Below are 16,638 nucleotides of genomic sequence, written 5' to 3'. Positions count from 1 at the left end.
ATTAACTGGATTGTTATTTTTAGTACTAAATTACTCTTTTATTATAGTATATTTACAAAATCATTTCCTTACTAAATTACAAGATTTAGTATATGCCTATATGGTGTGAAATTATAAATAATCGTGGCAATGAAAACATACCATTATTCTGTCAAATTTCATAAATTGAAATTCTTTTTAAAATTTCTATCAAACTAATATTATCATTTAAAATTTGAAGTGATATCGTTAAATTTCTAAATTTCTATCCAACCATTGCATATATGATTATCCTTTTAATTTATTTTTAACTATTATATACACTCTATTTAGTTTGTTTCATAATTTTTGAGTGGAGATCTAAAGTACTGCATACAAGTAAATCAATAATTACTCTATTATAAAAGTTATATCAAATTTTAAATAATTTTAGGAGGGAGAAAGTATATTCCATGTAAGATTCGAAATAATATAACCGTGAGTTTCTTATATTCAAATGTCAAAATTACTCCTTTTTATATTCAAATATTAGAAAAACGAGGGATTAAATCCAACCACTAAATTTTAAAATTGTGTGGTGCATATAAATTTATGTAGTTATTATGAAAGACTATGAGTTATCATATGATCATATTCATGTGCATGTAATTATAATAAATAATTGTAATAATAATTTACTAATATACAATCAGATCGGATGAGATTATTGAGTTAGTGTTTTGGTAAAATAAATTATAATAATACACTATCATTTTATAACAATTACATAAATGTCTTTTTAATAAATACATATAAAATACTTAATTTTCAAAACTGAAATGCCAGAATTAAGATAGGATACCGCCGGAGACTCAAAAGTAAAAATGTCCTTGGTAGCTGGTACGAAGAATCCTAATGTTGAAACCATAAAAATACTATAGTAAATAAAATATTGATAGAAACCGTATTTCCACAATCCAAATTCCAAACCAACAATTGAGAAAAAAAAAAGGGAGCCCATAACAACTCTAAAAGCCCATCTTAAATCTTACGCGATCGATCCCCAAATAGTCGGTTCCATTCTCTTAAAATAATTGATTTTCGTCTTTTCTTTCTACATTTCTCCAACTCTTCGCTGCTTGTCTACGCGACCCTGCTCGTCGATTTCTGCCGGTGGATCCCTCGCTCTCCCCGGATTTTCGTCCAAGGTATCTCCCCGCTCTTCGTGTAAAACTAATTTTGTATTCCGATGATCTTCATTCTTCTTCTAGCTACAGTTATTTGATTTGTTTGTTTACCGCTCAGTATCGTGTTAATGCTGCTTCTGTCATCTTAATGTTGCTTGTGTTGTGGCAAATTATAATAATGTCGATACCTCGGTGTTTATTTGTTCATTGAACTGATTGTTGTATTGGGGATGCGTGTTTGAATTTCGTTTATTGATGTTCTGAATAGGTCTGTTTTCCTACTTGCTGTTCAGATTCCAGATAAAAGAATACGCACTACTGGTTTTCTTTTTTCTGAAGAATAATGTTCGGAAGCAACCGTAAGTGCTTTATCCCCTAACTTAGTCAGTTTTGTAGTATTTGATTATTTTGTATTGCCACATTGGTTATTCTTTTGATTATTTTATATTGCCACATTGGTTATTCTACTCTGGTATCTTTCTGTGGAAAACTCTGCTTAAGAAGGATGTCTATGCCGCCTCTTTACACCTTTGAATCCATATATTATTTACAACAAATTCCTAACGCGAGTTTGTCAAGTATTGCTTAGGTAATGATAATGGTATTGGGTATGTGCATGATTGTGGATGCTAATGAATTTATTTTGTTGTGTTATGGTAACAGTTCATCCGAGCATCGTACATGACCTAATGCTGCTTAGGGCTTACTATTCTCTTAATTTATATGATGAATAAGGAGAGGATGTTTAGATCAGGGAGAATAATAAAGACATGTAGCCAAGAGGCTTGTTTTGAGGGAAATTTTTGAGGAACACATACGATAAGGATTTACATTTGCTAAGGACTTATATCCTATAGAATCTGTACATCAAATCTAGTGAGTGAGTCATTCTCCAATTTCTCATCTGTGTAAGGACAACTTTAATCCTTTGTACTAACTTCTTTATGAATTACCATGCCATCATTTAACTCTTCAATGTGATCTATTTGTGTTCCCGAGCCCTCAAAAGTATTACTTATAAAGTCATACGCGAGATCAAATGTTTCATTGTTTATTTGACAAATGGGAGAATACACAATTGAAGATCATACAGTATGCTCTTGTTTATGCTTGTACATCCTGACTTTTCCTTGTTCTGTTGCAGCTTTTGGGCAGTCGTCTAGTAGCCCATTTGGGTCTCAACCTGTTTTTGGGCAAACTAGCAGCGCTACTAACAATCCTTTTGCCCCTAAACCTTTTGGTGGCAATACTAGCCCTTTTGGTTCGCAGACAGGGGGTTCTATTTTTGGCGGCATGTCTACTGGTGTTTTTGGTGCCCAATCTTCTTCTCCTTTTGGATCCACTTCTGTTTTTGGTGCTTCCTCATCACCTGCTTTTGGAAGTGCAACCCCAACCTTTGGAGCTTCCACAGGGTCTGCATTTGGAAACACATCTTCAGCATTTGGTGGTGAGTAGCTGTATTGATGACATGAACTAGGTGTAAAATATGGTTGGCCCAGTATCCGTTATTTGCTTGAAGCAAGTGTTTTTGCATTTATTAAATTTTTTTGTATTATACTAAGTTGCAGTCTATACACCCTGGTTTTAGAATTGTGCTTATACATATGCGTTTCAAAATCAGAAAATCCAGCATATTGCCTTCTCGTATGATGGTTTTGTGAGAATGGAGCGAGGCAAAAAACTTAGGCTGTTTTTCTCTTTCAGATAAATGGCTTAGATGTCCTTAAGACTAACCCTAAAAAATACTAATATTTGTCTTCTTGAGAGAATTTGGCCCGCAATTTTCTACGCTTCGTTTTTTCTCCTTCTCCCTCTTTTTATCAACATTAAACTTTAAAAATAATGATAATTTTATTCAGTTAATTTCAAATTTCTTCATTCTTCAATCTTCATTCTTCATTCTTCATAACCGCTACCACTGTTATCATGTTCTCAACCTAGTGTTTACATGAATTGTTTTTCCCCTGCTTTGGGTGAGATTCTGTTTGCTAATTTCTTGACCTAAAAATGAATGGATATATCATTGCCCACACTCAAACAATATAAAGCATGTGGACCTTGAAATACATTATGTGGTTCACTGGTGAGTCCTGAAATTCAAGACAATTTTCACAAATGGAAAACGTAAACGAATTAATATTTTTAACTGATGAAGTTCATGATAACCAAAATCATGGACTTATTTATCCTTAAATCGACTAAGAGTTTCACTTATCAGACATGTTTCATGAATAATCATCATCTTTTAATTCCTTTAATATTCTTCAAACATACTTGTGTTGAGCCAAATTTTTTTGAATTATAGGGTCCTCAGTATTTGGACAGAAGCCCGCATTTGGTGGTTTTGGATCTAATACTACTCAATCAAGTCCTTTTGGTGGTTCATTCCAGCAATCACAGCCTGCCTCTGGGAGCAATTTATTTGGCTCATCAACACCTTTTGGTGCTCCTAGTCAACCTGCCTTTGGTGCGTCAAGTAGTCCTGCATTTGGGGCACCCAGTACTCCAGCTTTTGGTGCAACTAGCACCCCTGCCTTTGGTTCTACTGCAAGCCCAACATTTGGCAGCACAAGTGGTGGCTTTGGTGCGTCAAGTTCTCCTTTTGGATCAAGCACTCCAGCATTTGGTGCTTCTTCCACTCCATCATTTGGGGCTTCTAGCACGCCAGCTTTTGGCGCCACAGCTTCTCCTGCTTTTGGTGCAACAAGCAGTCCGGCTTTTGGTGCCACAACCACTTCTGCATTTGGTGCTTCAAGTACTCCGTCATTTAATTTCGGATCAAGTCCTGCATTTGGCCAATCAACATCCGCATTTGGCCAATCAACTTCTGCATTTGGAAGTAGTCCATTTGGTGCAACATCATCCTTTGGAGCTCAAAGTACTTCATTTGGTAAGCTGGCTTTCCATGTCCGAATGTATCATTCTAAAGTCAAGTCCTATTCATGAATGTATCTTTATACTGAGTAGATTGTCTTACCTTGTTTTAGTTGAGCAGAAAAAAACGTATTTGAATGAGTAAATTTGAGAATCACATGTCATAAACTGGCTAATTTGTTTTTCTGTGGTGATCAATTCCATTTAAGCTAGTGTAAGGGACTTGCACTTGCTTTCCATACATGAAACTTTGAACTTAGTTTGTTCATTTTCCTTTGCAAAAAAGTCCTAATAAATTTTGCTACTTGTGTGGGAACAATATCAAGTAGAGCAGGTTTAAAAACAATGTCAGCAACTGCTACTTCTGACTATTCGCTTGAATAATTTGTTACAGGAGCTCAGACTACAACGCCTGCATTTGGTAACTCAGGATTTGGCCAGACTGCTTTTGGAGGGCAACGGGGCGGGAGTAGAGTAACTCCATACTCAGCAACACCCGAGACAGATGGTGCCACAGGTACACAGCCTGCTGGAAAGCTAGAATCTATCTCAGCCATGCCGGTCTATAAAGATAAAAGCCATGAAGAACTTAGATGGGAGGACTACCAGTTAGGAGATAAAGGTGCTCTTCTGGTTTAAATTTATGATTCTTGCCCAAAAGAGAATTTATTACTAATATGTAGCTGAATGTTTTTTTTTTTTTTCTGTTAAAAATCAGGAGGGCCAGCTCCTGCCGGTCAGGCTACTGCTGCTCCTGGATTTGTTGCTCCATTTTCAGCCACACCTACTCCTTCATTTGGCCAGTCATCCACAAATCCCTTTTCATCTTCAACACCTTCCAATCTATTCGCTCCTAAAACACCAGCGTTTAACAATTCAGGCTTTGCACCTTCAACTGGTTCTGCCTTTAGTTCTTCACCTTTTGGAACATCAAATACAACTAACCCTTTTGGCTCTACATCATCAACAACAACAACCTCCTTATTTGGTGCAGCTCAACCATTTGGAGCCAATACCTCTTCTTCTCTTTTTAACTCTTCAAGCCCATCTCCTTTCGGATCACCATCTATTTTTGGGTCTTCATCATCACAGGGGACTGGAACTGCATTTGGTACCAGCTTGGGGTTTGGTAACACTCAGTCTTCCCCATTATTCCAGTCAACGACACCTACACTTGGACAGAGTAGTTCACCTTTTGGACAGACAACTGCATTTGGTCAAACTACCTCAGGTTTTGGTCAGTCAAATTTGTTTCCTACACCCTCTACGGGTTTTACTGGCAATCTGTTTGCAAGCAGTTCATCACTGCCAAGCAGCACTGGTGGCGCCTTGGGATTTGGTCAAACAACTGTGAGTTCTTTATGACTTCTCTTCTTGTTCTTGCTTGTAGTTATATATTTTAAGCAAACTTAGCCAAGGCTTTCAAGTGAACTCAAAATGAACAGGATGATAGCTGATTTCATAATGCCATATGCTTTAACAAAAAGCAATTTAAGTATCTCTCTCTGAGCCATGCTTATGTGCTAAGCTTGGGATCTCTTTGTCGAAGGATGTGAATTTGCTACATAAAATATTTAGATATTCAGTTGAATTGTAGGAGTTCGGTATGGACATTTTATAAAATTTTCTAAGTAAGCATATGGAGACTTGAGAATCCGTAAATTGTACTGTAGTCCTTTGCCATGTATGAATGATAGCTACTGAATAAACAGACATATGTTGAATGAGGATGATAGAGGTTTTTTGTTGCCATTTTGTGTAGGAGATTATTTTTCTTGATATCCAGAAATTTATTTGGTCTTGTTTCTCTCTCTCTCTCTCTCCGTCATTCTAATATACTCTTCCTTTCATTTCTTTGAAGCCTTCTATTTCTACTCCATTTCAATCGGCACAGCCGGCTCCTGGGAGCTTCAACTTCAGCAATTTTGGCCAGTCACAAGCAGGTAATCATTGTTGTGAATTTTCAGTTTGACCTGATAATCAAGTGCTCTCTCTCTCTCTCTCTGTAGCTTTTACAATGCAGCATCCTAGTATTTAACGATCCTGTCTTTGCAGCTGCTCCAAGTGGCTTTACTGGCACCCCTGGCATGTTCAGCAATACTGCTTTTGGACAAGCGTATGTCACTTTTTTCTTATCTTACACACTAGTTACGAAAACTAGAATTATTGGATGCATACTCATTGTGTGATTGATCTTGCTTTTCGATTAGTTTTGTTAGCTCATTTATTCACCGTACATGCTCTTGCTCTTTCTTTTAGTTGTTGTGGAGGGGTTTGTTGAAGGGTGAATCTGGTTGAAGTTGCATTTTATTTGCTGGGCCATGTGCTCTATTATTGCCTATTACTTATCTAACATGCCAGTCTGTCTACAATTAGGTTTACACTTAGGTTCTGTTATTTAGAATGGTGCCTTGGTTCTGGTTGTTTTTATGGTCAAGCATGTCAGTGAATGACTATCTTATGTCTCATGACCTAGCTCTATCCCTCGGTCACCTTCCCATCTTACTTACTCCCCCCGTCCACAAAAAAATGGTTCCATTTGTGGACGGCACGGGTTTTAATGAGAAATTGGTTAAGTAAGAGAGATGGGAGAAAAAGTAGATAAAGTAGGAGAGGAAAAAAGAAAAAGTAAGAGAGGAGAAAAAGTGGATAAAGTATGCGAGAAAGTTTCCATTTTTGAAATGGGACTATTTTTTGTGGACATCCAAAAATGGCAAAATGAGACTATTTTTCGTGGACGGAGGGAGTATAATTTTTTGTTGACTTTGAAGCCATAATGGATTTCTCTTTGATTGTATGATGAGCTTGAAATTGTATTGGCAGGTTTTTGTGTCATACAGGTCTCTGTAAAACCAGCTTCAGTGGGGCCAGACCTTAATCCCTCCCTCCTGTACTGTGTGATATGAGTTTCTTTGCTTTCATTTTACAGGCCAGGCACGCAAACCGCAGTTGCTGCACAAGCAGCTCCCATTACAAATCCCTTTGGAACTTTACCTACAATGCCTCAAGTGTCAATTGGTCGCGCGGGGATTTCCCCTTCTGTTCAGTATGGGATTTCTAGCCTGCCAGTAAGTATTATTTCACAGGACTTGAGCAGATTAGAGAGCTTGCATGATGTCTTGGGGCATTTTTGTGAATACATCTTTTTTTTATAACAGGTTGTTGAAAAACCAGTTCCTGTAAGAATATCCTCTCTTTTAACATCTCGACACCTCTCCCAAAGGCGTGTAAAGCTTCCAGTTAGGAAATATCACCCTAAATCCAATGGCCCAAAGGTTAGATTACTCCTAAATGAAAATCAACATGCATCAAATGTGTTATCTGATCAATTTTTTATGCAGCTTAAGGTAATTAGCTTTCTAATAGACGGGTTCCTTCTATTTTCCAATCCTCCCAGGTGCCTTTCTTTAATGATGATGAAGAAACAGCAAGCACACCAAAAGCAGATGCTCTGTTTGTGCCAAGGGAGAATCCAAGAGCTCTAGTGATCCGTCCACTGGAACAGTGGCATTCTAGATCCAGTGCAGAGAAAACAAAGACCACTGGCACTCCCATGCGTGAAAATGGTATATACCAGTATCTTCTTTGCCTTATTACTGGATTGTTAGTAATAATGTGATTATGCATGATTTCTAGGTAACGTAAGTAGATGTTTGGATAAGATGAGTGGGAATATTTTTGTACAAGTACCTTGGCATAATTTCTTGTTATTCTTTGAGCTTGCATTGTCCTCTATGCATGTCTGTATGTTTTGGTACATATAAAACAAATCTTTTCACTTGAGTGTTTGCTTTTGATCTTGTGTATGAACTCAAAAGAAACTGTCTTGCACAAAGTGCTTTTATTTAATTACTTTGATAATCCATTTCTGATTTCTGACATCTGTGAATGATCCTGTGGTTATAAAGGTCCTGATGGACTCCATGTTTTTTCATGACATTCTGAAACATGTTAATTTGTCAATGATGTTCTTGATTATGTAATGTCTTGTATGCTCCCTATGATGTTGGAACCCTTTTACTGGAGGGGTGAGAGGCTTCAGTTATTATTGATATATTACATGGTAATATTGTTGAAAATTGATTTGTTGAAAGATCTATCCAACAAATTGGGAAGACAATATTCTAGTTTGAGCTCTGTTGTTCCTTCCATCCGACCTAAAATTTTGCGAGCAATGATTACCGTAATGTAGTATAGCCATACATTAAGACAATGGTATGCAATAGTCAATATTGTGCTGTTGGTGTGATTCTGTAGAATCAGTATCATATGTGGAGATGATTGATGGTTCATCAGAGCTCACGTGGAGGGTTAGCTAAATTCCAATTAAATCTATTCCCATCTCAAGGACTGCTGAGACTGTCATTAATGGAGTTTGAATCCCATATCAGAATACTATTACTAGAGACATACATTTCGTTGTTGCTTTACTAATAACATAGTTGGGTTGGATATTGAGATCGTGCCTGCGATACTGTTTAAGTTATTCTCCCCTCTTTATCTTTTCCTCCCTACTTGAGGGCTTAACTGGACTTGTGGCTGTAAGTGTGTTTATCTGTTCACTTTTGTAGTTATCTTCATCTCCAATTTTCATTGGTAATGAACAGGTGAGCTTCATGATGATGGCTACAATTCCATGAATGGGAACAGGAACAAAGATGGTAAATATGCTCTTCTTCCATTGAGATTTTGCTAATATCATGTACTTCAGATTTTCATCACATAACATTTCTGCTGGTTCTTAAAATAGGTTTTATTCTGTGTTTCTCTTCGTTGTTTTATCTTCTTTGAAAGTTAAATCTAGTAGTTGTATGCCTTTTCTTTTATATTCAAAAAAAGATAAAATCGTTGAATTGTTGTGGTTGCTCATTGGGCTATGGTGTTGTGCATCATTTAATAAGGGTACTTAAATTTAATGACCTAATTGTTCAGAATCTTATACTTGCCCAACTCAACAGAATATATATGTAAATTTGTGTGCTAGACCGAGTAGGAGGAACTTGTTTGCATGTCTACTAGTGTTAAATTACATTCTTGACAACATCAATTTAGTTATAGAGTTGAATGTTTAATCTCTCATTTGTGCTGCCAGAATCTGATACAGATATGCATCATTGGATTTTGTTAGTTATTACTCCCTCCGTCCCGCTTTAGCAGTCCCATTGACTTTTCTGCCCTCTTTTTGTAAAAATGATAAAAAATAGTTAAATAGGAGAAATGGTAAATTAAGAGAGAGAATAATATATAGAAGAGTCTTATCTACATTATTGTCTCTCTTACTTTACCATTTCTCCACTTTAACTATTTTTTATCATTTTTACAAAAAGATGGCAGAAAAGTCAATGGGACTGCTAAAGCGAGACGGAGGGATTATATTACTAGCACTATTTATTTAGTTATTAGAGATGAGTTCAAATTTTAGAGTTTGATTTGGTTTAGGATAGTTAGTATTTATCCTTTTAGAGTTTTATTCTAGTTGCAGTTTTTTAGTCTTATAAATAAGGCTTTGGTCCCTACTTTTGCAGGGTTCAATATTTAAGTTTAGTTAAGCAATTTTTGCTGTGGCCTTTTTATTTGGATGACCACTTAATCATAGGAGTATTTATCTTTTATTTATTTCCTATCTCTGTTTTGTTTCATTGTTATCATGCCAATTGTGCGATATGCTTTGTATTTTGAGATATTAGCGAAATGCATATGATATATCCGCCTTTTACTCTGTATCCGAATCCCTTCATTCTAGATTCATCAAGAGTTGCTAAAATTGGCAAACATATGAAAGAAATCATGAATCAGTTCCACTACCTTGGCTAATTTCACAAAAGAATCTTCATATTATTTTGTAGTTATGATCTCTTATTTATGCAACATTATGCACTTAACATTTCTCTTTTAATAAAAAATGTGTGAATCAATCTGATTAATTGTTTGTAATTCAGCTTCCCCAAGAGAAGATTCGGTGGAAAATGGCCTGGCTAAAGAACAAGCCAATCCTGTAAAAGGGAACCAGAAAGCTAATGGTGTCCATAATGGTCTTTCCACAGAGAAAGGTGACTCATACATAACTCTTACAGGGCATCGAGCTGGTGAAGCTGCTATAGTTTATGAGCATGGAGCTGGAATTGAGGCGCTGATGCCAAAGCTCCGCCACTCTGACTATTATACCGAGCCACGGATCCAGGAGTTGGCTGCAAAGGAAAGGGCTGAGCCAGGCTATTGTCGCCATGTGAAGGATTTTGTAGTGGGAAGGCATGGATATGGTAGCATCAAGTTCTTTGGGGAAACTGATGTGCGGAGGCTAGATCTCGAGTCTCTGATCCAATTCAACAATCGTGAGGTGATAGTTTACATGGATGAGAGCAAGAAACCCCCCGTTGGACAAGGTCTGAACAAGCCTGCTGAGGTTACACTCCTAAACATAAAATGCTTCGATAAGAAGACAGGTCAGCAATATGTGGAGGGGCCAAGAATCGGCAAGTACAAAGAGATGCTGAAAAGAAAAGCTGAGGATCAAGGTGCCGAGTTTGTTTCTTATGATCCAGTGAAAGGAGAATGGAAGTTCAGAGTCAACCATTTCAGTGCATATAAGCTTGGCGATGACGAAGATGAAAGTTGTGAAAACGTGCTTACTTGTTTTAGTTGACGCAAGAGTATGTGTGTTTTGTTTGTGAAAATGCTAGTAGTGTGTTGGTAAGTTTGGTTTGAGTTAGCAACTTTTGTATTAAGTTTTCACTAGTAATGTTTCAGTTAAACCTTTGGTTCATTGTTGTTTAGTTTCTACCTTTTTTGGAGAAAGAATTATAAGATACTCTTTCCCATGACAACTGTATCACTTGCATCTTATCTGATATAGACAACAAGTTTATGAACGTTACTTAAGACGCCATGGCTGCTATGACTACAACACTTTGATGTGAAGAAAACCTTACTCACATTTGGCCAACTTAAAAGACTCCAGATGTCATACATATATGCATGCATGTGAGGAGAATATGAAAAAAATGTATGGAAACTGATCTAAATTTCATAAAGTTAAATAACTGAGTTACATTACACGCATATGAGTACCTTATACTACCTTGTTGAACATTTGAAAATGTTTCCTCCCTGTGTGATAATCCCCCTTTTGACTTCTCAATCTTCAAGTTGCAAGAAAATATTACTAGTATATTGGACTTCTCATTCCCCATATATGTTTCAATTAATGCATCCCCTTTTTTTATGTTTAAACGGCGTCTATTCTTTACGTATATAGGGTAAAAAACATGAAATAAAGATGAAATTTTTGTACTAATACAAAATAATGATTAAACTTTTTGCACTAATATGAAATAATGATGAAACATCTTGTACTTTGTGTAAGAAAAGAGTTGACAACATTTAAAGTTTAAACATACTCATGACAAAATGCATTAAAATGAAAAACAAGTAATACTTTTTGTACTATTACAATTTACACATACTTTAAACTTTTTGTACTTGCATGAAGCGGTAGGAAAGCATTTTATATGCATTGTGTAATTACCGCAAAGATTGACGAACATATGTTCGGGAACTCATGAATTATATAGAAGTTTATTTTTTCATTCAAGAGATTATATATTCAGCCAAACACATTCTTAATTGCTGAAATATTACACAATTTTGTGTTTGTGTTTTCCAAATTGAAAATTGCACATTAATTTGTACAGGATACCATAACGTAATCTTTCACATAATTTTGAAATATGGCACACTAGTGAATGTTGATACCACAAATGCTGCACCCCTCCAGAAATTTAAGTGCTAATTCAGATTTATTTTGGTCGTTTTGAGGTAAGATTCTTCTTCTTCTTCTTCATGGATGGAGCATTTTGCATCTCTATTGGAGATGCATTATATAAATCAACACAATCTATAATGGACTTAACTGAGTCATTGAAAACATTAAAATGGTGACCCTTTCAATTGTAAAAAAGGGGGCATTACATTTACAGCTGAAGTTGTGGAATCTGTACTTAAGCAACAATTAATAAATAACACTAAATTATAGAGTACCAATTATTTGTCGTGTAAGAACATATACTTGTCATTTTGGAATTACAAAGAAAAGGAAAGAATAGCACACTTTTAAACACAAGTATTGCTAATCACTTTTGCTGATGTGCTCACCTCCAACACCATCGCCAGATATATTGACTTGCATCAAGCAGGCCTTCAATGTTACGATCTGAAAGCAGTAACCAACGTGTCCCAGCTTTGCCAGTGGCATACATATATAGTGCACCTGCAACAGTTAAAAAAGATCCACCGGATTTGGAAAGGCCTACTTGTATATCCACTCATTTGCTCGCCCCCCAGACTCGTCCATATCTATGAAGATGCTTACGGCCTGCACAAAATGCACAAATTTGAGGCCAGCAGATCGATAACATTAATTCCTAACTCACACATTAAATCACATTGTATTATGGCATATGCTTAAACAACCACAACTGATCTAACTGTGCATAACGAGCATTCTGTAAATGCCACAAAATTTCTCGTGCTTAGCCTAACAATGTCTCCATGAGAAGTCGTTTGTCCAATTAGACACACTTGATACAAAAAATAATCCTCCACTCCCCTACCCGTATGGTTATCTGAGCACAAGAAAAGCAAGTCCGTACACATGGATGATGCATAAATTGAGTAATCAGGCTACCAGTGTAACTGACCATCCTTACTCTTCCTTGAAAACAAGTTTGATTCCCACTGTGCTCTTCCGAAGCTTAATATTTGGCTTTTATGAGATTATAAATGGATAGTTACCCTTGCCTAATCCACCTATAGTGAAGATCAATGAAAAGCACTACACTCTATTAGGCAGAAAGGAGAAAAAATTTCTGGCAGCTTATGGATAGCAGTTTTCGAGTTTCAAACAAGAAGTCGAATACCAAGCATCAAGTGATTAGTTCAAAAAAGAATATGTATGTCCAATTTTTGAGAACCTTGGAAGTATAAGTTTACTGGAGAATACGTAATCCAAGACTACCACAATTTTTGTATGTAAAAGATTAGGGGACACTACATGAAAGAAATACTTGAGATCTCAACAATTTTTTAACTAAACTGCTTCCTCCATCCCATAAATGAAGTCATCTTATCCTTTTTACACATTACGAAAATGTATTTATTTTACTTGAAAAGTAAAATCAACACAATTTTCCTACTGTACCCTTATTTACTTCATCCAAAGCAAAAGATTGTTAATAGTAGCAAATAAGATTAAGTAGGGATATATTAAAGGAAAATGATATATAATGCCACCTTTTACAAGGTAATCGGGCTATTACTTTGAGATGGACAAAAAGGAATAAGGAACATATAAGTTAAGTTAAGGAGAAGTTAGACATGCAAGGTGTAAGGTAGGATACTTGTTGGCAGTAGAAATAAGAGATTAAAAAAACCAGGGATTTACCTTGCCAATCCGAGGCCGTTCTTTCACCTTCTGAAGACTGTTCCGGATATGTGAGACAGCGCCCCAACATTTCAAAGTATTTGCCACATCATCAAGTCTCAAAATATACTCTTCTTCAGTCAACGGGAATGATCTCTATGACGGAACAAGCAACACATAGCTGAGGTTGAGATGGCAAAGAAAACAAACTAGAACTTTACTTAATCACCAAGGCAAACTGTATATGACATGTTTTTAAAGTGGAATATGATGTTACTACTCCCTCCGTTCCCTCATAGTTGAGGCGGAACTTTTCGGCACGGAGTTTAAGAAATGAATGTTGAGTATGTTAAATAAATAGATAAAAAAGTAAGAAAGAGAAAAAGGTAGAGAGAATAAAGTAAAAGTGAATAAAGTAGAGAGAATAAAGTAAGAGAGAGTAAAGTATGAAAGAGGAAAAAGTTACTATATATGGAAATGACTCAACTATAAGGGAACTTCCCGAAATGGAAAAATGACTCAACTATGAAGGAACGGAGGGAGTACTATTTACTTATTTACTTAATTCACCTCATTTGTGTCATTGCAAGTATAAATGATGATGCGCACATCCTTTACCAATGCAAAACTTCCATCCTTATTGTCTTGAAACACTTCTAAAGAGAAATATAAATTTAAAGTGCTATGTATAACTACCTAAAAATTCAATGTTTCCACATAACATAGTAGGTTTTATTGTGAAATACTTACTAAGCTTGAGTTAAAAGTAGTTGAGAAAGGGAGTCAAGCAGGAGCAACGTTACTGTTATTTAAATCTAAGGCATGCAAAGTTTGCCAATTTTTATGGTAAGAGTGCTTAAAAATAATTTTCTTATTTGTGGATGGGTGAATCAAATCATCGAGTGTAACCAGTCACTTCACCAAAAAATAAATCTCATGTGGTTGCAGCATAAGGAAACAACAACAACCTAATCTAATATTGGCCAATGCAGAGAAAGCAACTGACCTGCTCCATGTACTTCCACATGACATTTAAAGCAAGGAGGTTTCTGCCCATGAATTCCTGTATTGGAGAACCAAAATTTACTCTTCTGGAGATCACAAATATATGCTCTTGGTTCTAAATGCTATACACAAGAACATCAGATATTCATAAAAAAAGTTGCTAAGATTTGTGGTTTCCCAATAGTAAGAAGCAGGAAATGTGAAATATAGCAGAGCACTGATACTTCAGTGAGACTTCAATTTTCCAACCATCAATCCTTCTACATCAGAATTACTACAGAGTGAATAATTCAATTTCCAAATTAGGTCTATATACTTTATTACTAACTTTAAAGATCCTACTTTTTTCTTTGTGAAGTTCAAGTAAATTCAAAAACTCCACTCAAACCCATCTTGGCAGCTGGTGCTATTGTGTGTGCATTCAATACACCGCATATAGTTTATAGGATTGATTTGTATCAGTTCACGATAACACATCCAAAAGAACTTTAGTACACTTTCAGGGATAGTTCTGTACATCAAAACATGTGTGCAGGGCTACATGAGAATGAGAATATGTAGCGCAGCAGTAGGAGGTAACTGATTATTTCCTCTTAATAATTCAATTCACTTTATATTGTGGATCAACATTTGTTTACATGAACTTCACATAATTGTATATGCAACATGCTTGATGAGGAAGAGTGAATGCAACCATCCACCATACATTCTATGGGATAAAATAAAAAGATCAACCTCAAACTAATAGGAAATGCTTAATGGTTTCAATTAGGATCATATGGCATTTTGTGCATGGTCAGATTAGGCTTTGCCCATTCATGGCGAAGTGAATGTACTTCCTAACTGCATAAAAATAGACTAATTGACACTGAACAGACCTTCTTAATTAGTTGCACATCATAAGACCTTCCATATCTGTTCCGTATAAGAGTTGCAAGATCCATCCCGTTGAAACTGGAATCATCTCTCCCAACAATTTTTTCAAGCTCTTCCCTGATTAGGTCACTGTTAACCTGAAGACCAGAAATTATCGTATATTTTCCATAAGTTCGCCAATGAAGATTCTCAAGTAGAAGCCATAATAAAGGTTTGATTTATTTTCTAGCCACCCGTATGGAAAAGTATTCGGTGTCATGTACTGGTTACAGATAAAACAAATTAAGTTTACACTGATTGGGAATATACAAGGAAAAAGGCTATGGTACTCCAACTGTTGTTTATAAACATATAAATAAAACAATTACAAATGATTTGTGTGGAGGGACAGTTAACCTGTCACGACTTCACTCGTGACCACCATGAATCTCTAATATGTGGGATATATCAGTTTTATTGGAGTGTGTAAGAAATTCAATGTATAGCTGCATCATAAGAAAATATGGTTCCTTATGCTCTCATGTAGAATGAATATCACAAAACATACATTATAAACTTTACCATCTCCATCAAGATTCATGATTGGCTGCAAAAGCAAATATCAGAGCTATACATTAAAAGCGTTAACACTAGCTGCCAAACCGCAAATATTTTGTTACAAAACAGGACACTAGGAAGCTACAAAGCGTCGGAAGAGTATCAACGGGAGTTCAGGTTATAGTGTTAACCACTCATTTATGATTCTCTAAAGCTCCATTCAATAATCGGACATTTATTTAAAATGGAAAGGGAAAGTAACAGTAAAAACATAAGAAAGGAAAAAACTCGACTCACAGAATCACTGCCGCTTTCTTCCCTATCAGAGGCATCATCACCTTCAACACTATCGTCCAATTTACCGGAGAAAACGACGCACGAATTCCTAGCGCGCGGCTGCGTAGTACGCGTGCGGATGTGAGTTTCCAAATTCGAATACCCGAAACAGAGGATTCTGCAATCAGCAGCTTTCAGAACAGCGGCAAAACTGTCTCCAGTCGCCGACAGCCTTGCTGGAGGCCGGCTCGCCAAGATACTAGTCATCTCTAGAAGTTGAGATATCAGCTATTTGGCGGTTACTACTTCAACTGAAGAAGAGAGAAATCCAACAATATGCAGAAGAGAGAGAGAGAGAGAGAGAGACTGGAGAAATGAGGACCTCAGAAACAAAGGAAAACCAATTTACTGTTCGTCAATAACCGAAACTTGCAAGTTATGTAGTCGCATTTCCGTTTGGCGTCAACTAAAATATCTAATTTTTTGGCAAAATTAGAAATTTAATTA

At 36.2% G+C, this 16,638-nt stretch overlaps 2 protein-coding genes across 4 annotated transcripts; one reads left to right on the top strand and one right to left on the bottom strand.

Moving 5' to 3' along the window:
- Window positions 1-1,030: 1,030 nt before the first annotated feature.
- On the top strand, window positions 1,031-10,843 carry LOC125212228 (nuclear pore complex protein NUP98A-like). Of its 3 annotated transcripts, none has more exons than XM_048112330.1 (13): window positions 1,031-1,166; window positions 1,439-1,504; window positions 2,290-2,592; window positions 3,451-4,035; window positions 4,414-4,641; window positions 4,738-5,369; window positions 5,881-5,962; window positions 6,075-6,135; window positions 6,949-7,087; window positions 7,178-7,294; window positions 7,417-7,585; window positions 8,627-8,680; window positions 10,094-10,843. In XM_048112330.1, exons 2-13 carry the CDS (start codon window positions 1,489-1,491, stop codon window positions 10,660-10,662), a joined length of 2,955 nt encoding a protein of 984 aa, XP_047968287.1. In that variant the 5' UTR covers window positions 1,031-1,166; window positions 1,439-1,488; the 3' UTR covers window positions 10,663-10,843. The 3 variants fall into 3 exon arrangements, with proteins under 3 accessions (XP_047968287.1, XP_047968285.1, XP_047968286.1); XM_048112328.1 differs by having other exon boundaries at window positions 9,959-10,843; XM_048112329.1 differs by having other exon boundaries at window positions 1,033-1,166; window positions 1,414-1,504; window positions 9,959-10,843.
- A 1,076-nt stretch (window positions 10,844-11,919) lies between these two features.
- Window positions 11,920-16,525, bottom strand: LOC125208893. Its single transcript, XM_048108405.1, has 5 exons — window positions 16,153-16,525; window positions 15,321-15,455; window positions 14,444-14,500; window positions 13,459-13,593; window positions 11,920-12,390 (listed from the first exon to the last, which is right to left on the bottom strand). The coding sequence occupies exons 1-5, from the start codon at window positions 16,396-16,398 to the stop codon at window positions 12,325-12,327; spliced, it is 639 nt and encodes a 212-aa protein (XP_047964362.1). The 5' UTR covers window positions 16,399-16,525; the 3' UTR covers window positions 11,920-12,324.
- Window positions 16,526-16,638: the final 113 nt, after the last annotated feature.

This window comes from Salvia hispanica, chromosome 3, assembly GCF_023119035.1.
Source record: "Salvia hispanica cultivar TCC Black 2014 chromosome 3, UniMelb_Shisp_WGS_1.0, whole genome shotgun sequence".
Classification (NCBI taxonomy): domain Eukaryota; kingdom Viridiplantae; phylum Streptophyta; class Magnoliopsida; order Lamiales; family Lamiaceae; genus Salvia; species Salvia hispanica.
Note: the sequence above shows the minus strand (reverse complement) of the source record. Positions and strands in the feature narration are given on the sequence as shown.